Source organism: Aotus nancymaae, unplaced genomic scaffold (genome assembly GCF_030222135.1).
Source record: "Aotus nancymaae isolate 86718 unplaced genomic scaffold, 86718_ANA_hifiasm-v0.15.2.pri h1tg000030l, whole genome shotgun sequence".
NCBI lineage: Eukaryota > Metazoa > Chordata > Mammalia > Primates > Aotidae > Aotus > Aotus nancymaae.
In genome coordinates this window covers 27,862,732-27,875,014 of record NW_026988443.1, presented here as the reverse complement: position 1 = coordinate 27,875,014, position 12,283 = coordinate 27,862,732, and the positions used below count along the sequence as shown (strand labels likewise).

Here is a 12,283-nt window from a genome sequence, read left to right as displayed (position 1 = left end):
GCGTTTTCCATTATCCCTGACAGCCCAGTGGAGCTTCCCCAGACATTAAACTTCTCAACCCACCCTGCTATCCTGTTTTTATGGTAATGTGACTACTCCTCACCCCACCCTGCCATCTTAACTGTTCTTGCTCTGTGAATATCTCTCCTCCCCAACCTACCATCTTAACTACTCTTCCACCTTACCCCACCCGCCATTGTAACTGAATTTATAGTAATCATACTCCTTGTCTCTACCCCCACCACTGTAACTAATCTTACTCTGTAACACCCCTGCTCCCTCCCAAAAAGATTTGCCCCAACCTATAAAACCAACTCCTATCCCAATGCCCTTCACTGACACCCTTTTCGGCCTCACCTGCACCCAGGTGAATAAACAGCCATGTTGCTCACACAAAGCCTGTATGGGGGGGTCTCTTCATTCAAAGCGCACATTTTAACATATGACACTATCTATGTGAAGTTTAAAACTGCTCAAGACAATACTATATTTTGTTTATGGTGAAGTAAGTATGTAGGAATAGCATTAAAATGCACCCAGTACAGCTCCTCTGAGGAGCAAGATATGAGAATTAGATCAGAAAAGGGTAACAAAGTGGCTTCAGGTCTGCAATCAGTTTGATTCTCCAAAAAAATAAACCCTCTAAGAATATGTAAGGTATAAGATTGAGATGTGTTAAATATAACAGGTGTTGATTATGTTATTCTCTGTGCTTTTGTGGTTATCTGAAATATTTCATTAAAAAATTAATCAAAGAGAATAAAAAAGATCGAAGGACTTATTTCATGCAAACCTATGGGTCACAGACTAATATCATTAATTTGAGCTGCTCACTGCAAGTATTCCTTCCTAGAAATAAAGCAAAAGCTATTATTTTTTTCAAGAACCATCTAATATTGATTTTTTTCACCACTACCTTCCAAAACTCATCAGCTCCACAAAGTGAAGGAAGCAATAACTCTTCTCATATCCCTGAAGCTGTTGAAGTACTTGGTTTTTATAATACCTACTTTTATAGAAACAACCTTAAAAAGGTTCCCCAACCCTTGGCTACTTTGAAGACTGACAGGATGGAAGTGGTGTCATGTGCTTGGGAATGGATGGGGATACTGTTCCTCAACATTAGCATTTTTGTGTCCTTGAAGGACCTGTTCCCACACTGGTGCCTTTTTGGTTTCTGGAGCTGCATGCTGCAATCATCATAGATGGGCTTAGGAACAGTCTTTTATTACATTCCAGTACAGATATATTTTGTGGAAGGTCTCATTATCTTTTGCCAGTTTTCTACCATCAATCAAGTAAAACCAAATATGAACAAAACTAATTTTACAAAAATGAATGTGAAGCTAACTATATACACAATACACATCATACTGTGGTTTCTCAGACAACAGATGACACTAAATTAAATATATGAGTGGAGCCATAGATTTTGCAGGGAACTAACAAGTTGATGGAAAGTTTTTCATCACTTGGTCACAAGAGGGTCAAATTCACTATGGTAGTGCATTGCTGAACCAAACTTCTTTGGAAGTGTTCTTTGTTCAGGAAACTTAAATTACGCAACTTGACGGCTCACCGGCATGTCAGTGGCAATGCCAAAACCAGTATTCTCAATCTGCACAGAAGGCAGTGTAAGATGCAGAAAGTGTGCTAGCCTCACGGAGTCCCAAAGACCTGGTTTCAAATTCCAGCTTTACTGGGGTGTAAAGTCATTTAACATCTCTGGGCTTCAGTTTACTTATCACTAAAATGAAGGGAGTTAAAGAAATGTCTCTTTAAATACTAAACCTGGTAATTTGCAAATCTTCACTTGCTATGAATTTATGGAAATCTTCTCTCACTTCCCTAAACATTTAAATTCCTGACAATCAGAATGTCTTAACTTCTGCTACTCCCTGTCCTAAGCTATGGAATAAGAACAAAGAAAACAAGGTCAACTAATGTTTCCATTGCCTCTTAAACCATGTTAAAACATTTGCTTCTTTTACAATACCTGTTTGGCTAGATTTTTCTAATTATAACAGCACACATTTATAATTAACAATAATCCCACCACTGAAACAAAGTTGACGCAGATAAGTTTGCATAGACATTAATAGACTCAGACAGATATTATTTAGCAGTTTCAACTGCAAAGTAGCAATATCACACTCAATATTATATTTTGGTACACGTTTATTGGACTTCTTGAGAAAAAAAAGAAATTACGGTTTTAGAAAGCTTACTAGACTAAGATATGTAAATTACTATAAAGCTGCCATGTGAAGCACTAATATTATGACTGGGTGCATATTTAATAATAACACATTATCACATCTTTGGGGAAAAAGGTTACTTGCCAACTTCTGACTCCTAAAGTATCTTCTCTTTGATAAGAGGCATAATATTTTTAAAAATGCTGAATAAATGCATCAGCTCTATTTCCTGAGTATGCCAATGGTTGATGTCACTTCAAAGGTGAGATGAGCATCCTCACCAGGCACTGAAGAAGAAACCCTGCTGCACTACTATTTCTGGTACCCTTTCTAGTAGCCAAAGTTTCCACACAAATGTCTTTTTTCTTTTTCTTTTTTTTCCCCTTTTATTCAAATATCTTTTTTGAAATGCTATTCTGAATAGTAATATCTCCTTGAACCCTTTGATTATATTTAGTTTCTCAAGACTCAGCTGAAAAGTGTAAAACTCAAGCAATTAACCATTTGTTTGTCTCTTCAGAGTCAAAAGATACTTCCACTTACTCAGTTCTGGATTTGCTTTTGGTTTTAGTTTTGTTGTTATCAATGTAGCCTTGAGTAATTATATTTTTAATCTCTCCTGGAAGGATGAGTTTATAAAAGGTATCACATTGCATCAGTTCTTTCTTAATTTTAGACTAGAATACAAAAGATAACTAAATCAATTCTCAGGTAAAATCAACTGTGTAAACTTGATTTCACTACATGCAGGCACCCACAGGAAGAAAGAGGAAAAGAGAAAGGAGGGGAGAATTCTGGTTCAGAACATTGATGGGTAGAATATTAGATACTGCGGAAACTTTATATTCAACCTCCTTAATTGCTAGAACACTGGTTCAAACTCAGGTTGTCAGACAAAGCAAAGCAATCTCCTAGCTTCATTTAATCAAGAATATATCCAGTGGAGGGTCAGAAACGGAAAGAAGAAACCAACTGTTAGGAATGTGATTGACTACCTCCTGCTGAGGAGTGTCAATCCTGCACCTTCTGGAACATTGTTTTAGGAATTATACGGAAAAGACTCATCAGCAGCCCATGTTAAATTTCCTTCCCCAAATAAATTCATATTTTAAACAGCTGCAGAAAGTTCAATCAGATGCTTATTTAATGAAATGAAAAGCCAATGATCATGGCTGCTTGGAAAAGCTTCATGATTAATTGTGTTTAGGTAGTTATTAGCATTTTTCACTAATGGAAGGTTATGGGTTCTGGTCATTAATAACCCACAATAAAGATTGAAAGCATATTCTTAGCAGCAGTTCATTTCATGGAAGGAAAAATGCTCTAAGACAGTTTACCTCTGCAATCTTCAGAATATGACTTTATGCGTTCACTACAGGTGACACCAGAACCTCGGTGGGTAGAAACCAACTTTCCTACGAATGATTAAATTTTAATACACGAATATTTATTGTGGTTCAACCTGTCTTTCCTTTAGCATGCAGTATATATGTAAGTATGGATTTCATTCCAAATATTTATATAAAAGTAAAATTGAGATCCACGGAGACTGGGAAAATGCAGATGCATTTCAAAGGCAGCAGATCAAGAGAGCAAAAATGCACTTACAGTCATATGGGAGATTAAGCAACCTGCTGTAGTGAAAGAGCACTGCCCAGGAGTTAAGAGGCTGAGTCTGGCTTCTAACTGGACTTCTAGTTGGGTTTCTAAAGAGTTCTGGGGCCTTGGGTGAGCCACTTAATTCCTTAGGGCTTCAGTTTCCCTATCTGTAAAATCTAAGGGCTGGATGAGGTTATCACTGAAGGTGTCACTCAAGTTTTGATTCTATTGATCTATAAGCACTCTAAATAAGCTGAACTCAAAACCCAACCAAACAGCATTTTTTGAAATTATACCCCAACATATGTAGAGTTGTTTATTTATAAATTATGCCATGTGTCACATGACTAAAAATACCCACAATGAGATCAGATGAAATAAACAATATGCTTACCAACAATTATTTTAATAAGAGTATAAGGGTTGACTATGCTTCATTCTTTCAAAAACTTCTGACTTAAAATCTTGTGACATAGTGACCCAAATGTAATTCTAAGGCAACATTCATTCTGATACTTAGTTTTAGCAACTAACATAAGCAAAATAAACAAGGATATAAGATGTAGGATGTAAGCAAAATCAACAAAGATATGGAGATCCAAACAGAAAAAAATATCACTGACCACGTTTATTAGCAGGCACATGTTTCTTCAGTTTCATCCACTATCAGTACCAGTAACACAATGATTTTTGGCTGAAATTTAGGTAATAATTTTACCATAGTGGCAACAATTGCTTAATAGTCAAACGGGAGGTTCAAATATATCCATAATTGCATTTAACATAAAATGAATGACTAGTACAATTAAAAGACAAAGATTTTCAGACCAGATTTAATAATCAGCCTCATTGGTGATGCTTCCAAACGTCATACTTTAAATGTGAGGAGGGTTGAAAGTAAAAGGATGAACAGATTGTACTATGTCCACACTAATCAAAAGAAAACTTCTATGTTGTATAAATATCAGATTGAGTAGACTTTAGTGTCATAAATCTTACTGAAGATTAAGAGACATTTTATAATGATAAAATGGTTAATTAGGAAGTTATAATAATCCTACATGTGTATACACCAAGTATCATGGCCTCAAAATACATAAAATGAAAATTGTTAGCATCAAAAAAAGAGAAACACCTAAGTCTAATTGTGGATTTTAATTACATCTTCCAATGACTGATAAAGAGACAAAAGATTAGTAAAGATATAGATTGAATGGCATTATTATTAACAAATTTGACCTAATTGACGTTCATGGAAGGTGTACCCTTTTCGAGTACACAGGGAACATTTACCAAAATGGGATATATTTTGGTTTGTAATGTAAGCCTCAACTCATTTCAAGGCCTGAAATCATATAGAACTTGTTTTCTGTCTCTGATAGGATTAAGCAATAAATCAATAACCAAGAAACCTAGAAAATTCCCTAATGTTTGAATATTCATCAACACATTCCTAAATAGCCCATGGGTCAAAAAATAAATAAAAATGTAAATTCTAAAATATTTTCAATCAAGTGTTAAGAAAAAAATATGTAGAAACATATAGACTGAAGATCAAGTCAATTTTAGAGGAAATGTATTGTCTTAAATGCATGTATTTATTTAAAAAGTTTGAAAATCAACACTCTAAGCATCCCTGTTAAGATCTAGAAAAATCATAACAAATCAAACCTAAAGAAAGTAGGATTTAAAAAAAGAGCAGAAATCAATGAAATTCAGAAGTGAACACTAAAGATAATCTACTAAGAGGTGGTTCTTTGAATAAACTGAGAAAACCGACAGAGCCCTGAAACTATAAATCAAGAAAAAAAAAAGAGGAGGATACAAATTATCAATAATCACCAAGGATCTTATAGCAAACAAAGATTAGGAAATGTTCTGAACAATTTTATGCCAAAATCTTAAGATTTTAGATTAAATGGAAAAGTTTATTGAAAAAGTTTAACAGAATCAATAATTAAAAACCTGTCCACCTTTTAAAAAATGAGGTTAAACAAATGGCTTGAAGAATAAAATTTTCAATTATTTAAGGAAGAAATAACATGAATCTTTAAAAGAATTTCTATAGAGAATTAAAAGGAGAGAACAATTCCCAACTTGTTTTATGAGACCAATTTGTTTTGTTCTGACAAGGGCATTACATGAACAGAAAATTACAGGTCAATCTTTCTCATGAATTTGGATACCAAACTCTTGAATATTAGCAAATATAATTCAATGATTTATTAAAATTATAATATACAAAACTTGAGTTTATCCCAGAACACAGCAGGAATTTAGCATTTCAAAATCAATCATCGCATTAGAAGAATAAAGGTGAAATAATGTACAATCATGTCAACAAATGCAGAATATTTGATAAAATTAAACATCCATTCAAGGTGAAAAGTCTTAGAAACCTAGAGATAGAAGGAAATTTTTTTAACCTGATAGAGCACCCACTAAAAACCTATAGCGAATGTCACACTAAATGATGAAACACTGAGCACTTCTCTTTTGAGACTGCGAACAAGAGAAAGATATTTGCTATCATTACTTCCAATGAATAGCGTACTAAATGTCTAGCCTGTGGAACAAAGAATAAGAAATGAAGAGCATAAGGTTTGAAAAAAAATAAAAACTATTATTATTTGCAGATGACCTGATTGTGTATACACAAAATCCAAAATCATCTACATATAAGTCAGAAGTAAATTTAGCAAGATCTGTAGATAAAAGCTCAGCATACAAAATTCAACTGTAGTTCAATAATGCCACACAAATTTAGAAAATAGGCTTAGGAAGAAATACCACACTAGCTATAAAATTAAAATTGATAAATTGTACTTCATCAAAATTAAATTGTTCTGGTAATGAAAAGACATCAAGAAAATTAAAAAGGCAATCCACTGACCATGAGAAAATGTTCACAATAATTATTTCTGAAAGACTTATATAAAGAATGTATTTTTTAAAACTACCTAACTTTTTAAAAGGGGGGCAGGTTTTTAATTATTGATTCTGTTCAACTTTTTTGATAAACTTTTCCATTTAATCTAAAATCTTAAAATTTTGGCATAAAACTGTTCAGAAGTCAATAATAAAATGATAAAATACCCCATAAAGAATAGGCAAAAGACTTAAACATGTACTTCAGAGAAAAAGACATCAAATGGACAAAAGCACATGAAAAGACACTCAACATCATTAGTTGTTAGAAAAATGCAAATTAAAACCAAAATAAGACGCCACTTTATACCGAGTAGAATGGCTAAAATTAAAAGAATGACATGACCAAGAGTTGATGACAATATGGAGTTTCATACATTCATTGCTGGTGGGAATATAAATAAAATGGTTCAACTACTTTAGAAAACCATTTGGAAGTTTCTTACCAAGTTAAGCATATAATGACTCTATGACTCAGAAATTCTACTTTTAAATATTTACCCAAGAGAAATTAAACATATGTATATCTGCACACATATACATAAATGCACACACATATGATGTGTACAAGAATGGTTATTAAACCTTTATTCATAATGGCCCAAAACTTCAAAAATCCAAATTTGCATTAATAAAAGAATGAATAAATTATGTGCAACCATATAGTAGAATGCTTCTTAGCAATAAAAAGGGAGTTACTGCCAGACACAAGGACATGGATAAATCTCAAAAACATTACGTTGAGTGAAAGAAACAAGACACAAAAGAGTATACACTGTATGAGTACGTTTATTTTAAGTCCAAGAAGAAGGAAAACTAACATAGGGTGATAGACATCAGAGCCTCTGTGTGGGGGATGGAGGGGTTGCCTGGGAATCAGCATGAGGCAGTAGATGTTCTGTCTCTTGAATTGGGCAATGGGTACATAGGTAGTTACACTTGTCAAATCTTATCAAACTGTATATTTACACTCCGTGTATCTTATATTTAAATTATACCTCAATAAAAATATAATAAAAAACTACTTATACTAACATCAAAAACCACTGAATGCTTACAAATTAATAATAAAAGAACAAGTGAAGAAGGGACTTGAATAGGATTAGATCTAATGAAAATATTCAAGACTTCTACACAGAAAACTACGATGAGAGAAAATAAAGAAAACCAAATGCATGGAAGGATAAACAATGTTTATATTATGATGTAGAGAAAGGTCTATAAAGTAGTAGGAAAGAAGGAACTGGTCTATAAATAATAATGACCAATGTGAAAAAAGGCATAAACTGGAGTCACTTTCAGGCAGCCAATGAAACTAGGGACTTCATCGAAATATTTGAGAAAATATTTTTATTTATTTGATTGATTGATTGATTGAGACAGACTCTCACTCTGTTATCCAGGCTGGAGTACAGTGGGCAGAATCACCACAGTCTCGACTCCCAGGCTCAAGCAATCCTCTCACCTCAGCTTCCCAAGTAGCTGGGACTATAAGCATGCGCCACCATACCCAGCTAATTTTTGTTTATTTTTGTAAAGACGAAGTCTGGCTGTGTTGTCCAGGCTGGTCTCAAACCTCTGGGCTCAAGCAATCCTCCTGTTGTTGCCTCTTAAAATGTTGGAATTACAGGCGTGAGCCACTGCACTCAGCTGAGAAAGTATTTTTACAACTACTTTTAAATTCATCACTAACCTGATGGGACAATGAGGACATCAAAGTGAAGACAAGCATACCAAGAAATAGTCTAGTGCCAAGGCTGGCCTTTGCCCTAGTGGCTTTTGTGAACCTTCAAACTTCTGCTTTAGTGATTGCATTATGTGCCTAGGACAGCCAATAAAGTCTAGGGCCTGCCCAGAGTTGGAATTCCAAATCCAAAAATTACAAAACACAAAAAGACATAAGATACCCTGGTTGAAAACCAGCAGAAACAATAAACAGCATACTAAACAGTAGACTTAATTTATTTGCATTATCAGATACAAAATATTAATAACCACAGTTAATATATTTAAGAAATCAAAGAAAAACTGGAAAAATAAGGAGGGGAGGGAGAGCAGTCAGATTTGATAAGAACCAAATAAAACTTCCAGAAATGAAACAATCATAATAATTAAAAAATTAAAACTCAGCAGGTGAGACTTCACTGAAGAGGGGATAATTGAATGGGATAATGGATAAGAAGAAAGTATCCAGATCAGTCTACAAAGAAAAAGAAATTAAAAACATAGAGGAAAAAAAGGAATGAATAACAGCATAATAACATATTAAATAATGGAAAAACAGAGTAACTATTCTGTATTCCAGAACAAGATGGAAAAGAGCAAATAATGCATATGGGGGAAAAATGACACACAGCCTCTACATCACACACACACACAAATATTATATCAAAGATGGGGCATTAACCTAAGCCCAGAAGCCAAAACTATAACATTTTCAGAAGTAAACATGGGAAAATATATTCATGATCTTGGAGAAGGCAAAGATTTCCTAGGATGGAGGCAAAAAGAGTTAATCTTAAAAGAAAAGAAAATTGATAACATGGATTTCATCAAAATTCAAAACTGCTGCTTATTAAGAAATATTATCACAGAAACGAAGGCAAGCTACAGACTTGGAGAAAATATTAATAATACATATATCTGACAGATGACTAGTATTTAGAATACTAATAAGAAATATTTACAAATTAATAACAAAAGAATAAGTGAAGAAAGGTCATGAGCGGACACTTAAAAAAGATATATGAATGTCCAGCAAGCTCCTGAGAAGGCACCCAACATTATTAATCATTAGGGAAATGAAAATTAAAACCTGTTAGACATCACTTTATACCACTAGTATATCCAAAATTAACAAAACAGCGCTATATGTGAAGGATGTGGAGCAACTAGAACTCTCATGCCTTGCTGGTTGGAACCGGGGACAACTACCTTGGAAAACTGATGTCCCAATGTGTTATAAGCTATGCTTTTAAACAGACTGTTCTACCCTTTGGTTACATGGGTCAAACGTTCTCCCTTTTGCTTAAGCTAGCTTCTCTTGCTAAAAGCCAGTGAAGTGTAGCTAACGCTAATAGATAAAACACATAGACTACTTCATTGGCTGTGTGTTGTCCTGCTGGGCAATGTGGAGCCAGGGCCACTTAACCATGGGTCCTAAGGCAAGGGCTTGAGTCATCCTGCTCAGATACGCTTCCACAAAGCCAGCAACTCTGAACTGTAGCCTAAATGTCTTGTGCTGCTCCTTCTCTGGGTGTACCTTCAAGTTTCTATCTATACACAGCTAACTTCAATCTACCAGTGTGACTTCTCGGGATGGGTTCTTTCCTGAGCCCTGTATTCCTCAGGCTTTCAAGCATCTCTATCTGACTCCATATCATTTCCATGGGTTCTTTATCTTGTGGATCTTAGCTTACTCTTTCCCCGGCTGTGTGCTTCTGTTTTCTCCCTACAATGCCCTTCTGCAGATAATCTGGGTCAATCAACATGAATGAGTAAAACAGAAGGGAGAAGGAAATGAGAAAAATCATAAAATAATAAACGGCAATGTAAAATATTCATCTGAAAGCCAGCGTTGGAGACTGCATAATGTACATGCCATCTACATGACCATAAATTGACTATTTGCAACAACAATGTGTAATTTTCATGATTACGGAGGGTGTGGCCTTCAAGAAAATGCTAGTGGCAACAGAGACCTATATTCGTGTAAGATGTTACATAAGACATCCACATGTTTTAAGGATTAAAGTAACTGGATCTTATATAGACTAGTGGGCACATACAAGAACATTCTGAATTGGGGTTTACATTTTTAAAATGCTAGACAAATATCACAATAAATCAAATGGAAAACCCATGGGGCATTAAATTACCTACAGATTTTAATATACAGACAACCTCAATCCACCAGTGTGGCTTCTGGAGATGGGTTCCTTCCTGAGCCCTGTGTTCCTCAGGCTTTTAAGCACTGGGGACACCAGGTAGGTGAGATTTCTATCTGACTTCGCGTCATTTCTACTGGAGGCATTCATTGGTTTTTTATCTTGTGGATCTTAGCTTAGAATACAGACAAAATAACCATTTCCTATTCAGCTTTATCATATTTCCCATCTGATGTTTCTTTTTATATTTTTTAAAATTTATTTTATTATTATTTATTTATTTTTAATTTCAATAGTTTTTTGGGGGAACAGGTGGTGTTTGGTTACATGAATAAGTCCTTTAGGGTGATTTCTGAGATTCTGGTGTACCCATCAGAGTGCATACAGTGTATACAGCACCCAATGTGTAGTCTTTTACCCCTCACCCTCCTCTCACCCTCTTCCCCAAGTCTGCAAAATCCATTGTATCATTCTTACGCCTTTGCATCCTCGTAGCTTGGCTCCCTCTTAGGAGTGACAACATACTCATCTGATGTTTCTTAACATGCAGAACTTTTAACAAAGATTAACACATACCTGTGTCATAACATACAATAAGTCTTCCACTGTGATCGCCCACATTCTGTGGCTCAAACTCCACTTCCAGTTGCATGGACTCTCCCACATTAAGAGTTCCAACAGCTGGTTCTACAGAGAAAGGCCTGAAACACACAGAGAGGCACATCATCAGAGCATATTTCTGACTAGTGTGAGAAGGGGAGGAGAGGAGATGGGAGTTCTAAGTTTGCAGACAGCTCAGACCCAGAGCTACAATTTCATGATCTAGAAGTGAAGTAGACTTTGACTCCCTAATGTGAAAGAACCTTAGTTTTAATGTTAAAATGACAGTATTAGATTAGCAAGCATAAGGCCAAGTTAAATGATGCAACAACATTCTTGTTTGTGTCTTTGCCATTCAGCCCTCCTTTTAACATTCCTTGAGGATTCTGCTGGGCTCAGGCACTCAAGTTAGGGTGACTGCAAATGAATAAAATCTAGCCTTTGTCCTCAAACATGGAGATTTGCTGTTAAGGAACAGGCTTAAAATATGTATGCAAATATTGTCATTTTCAAAAGATCAGTGCCTTCAAAGGGATAAAAACTGAGTTTTGTGAGAATTCAGAGGAGAGAGGGCATCATAGTGGGAAAATATATCAGAGACTCAAAAGGAAAGGGATGGGACCCTCACTCGCCTTAGGATAATTCAGGACAGATTAACAAAGGGTCTATTTTAAAAGGATGGGAGTGGTGTAGAGGAACTATAGAAGATGATGCAACAGCCCAGCTGGTAACATTAGTGCTGCCACCAAAGAGCCATGGGGAAGGCATGGTTTTGAAACCCAGAAGGAGGGGCCTAAGAGAAGGCTGCCTTATGGAAAGCAAGGAGATGTAGCCAGGGGAGACAGCAACCCAGGTGGTCTCCCAGGAAAGACAATGGGGAAGATATATCCTGACCTTACATCGCCTCCCATCTCATTGCCTACCAGACCCTCAATGGATGAACACAACCAGAGCCAGAAATGGGAGTCGAGGGCTGTTGACCCAGGACATAGAACTTGTGTCCTTTCTGTTCAGCCCTTCTTTTACCATTCATAGAGTATCCCTGCTGGGCTCAGGCACTCAAGTTAGGGT

The 12,283-nt window shown here is 35.6% G+C and overlaps 1 protein-coding gene across 1 annotated transcript in view; it reads right to left on the bottom strand.

Annotated features, from left to right (window-relative positions):
- The window catches only part of HYDIN (HYDIN axonemal central pair apparatus protein), a 490,708-nt gene that overhangs the window by 342,614 nt on the left and 135,811 nt on the right, over positions 1–12,283 (bottom strand). The window contains exon 7 of the mRNA XM_064383265.1: positions 11,189–11,313. Within this exon, the coding sequence (XP_064239335.1) occupies positions 11,189–11,313 (125 nt within the window). The remainder of the gene's footprint in view (positions 1–11,188; positions 11,314–12,283) is intronic.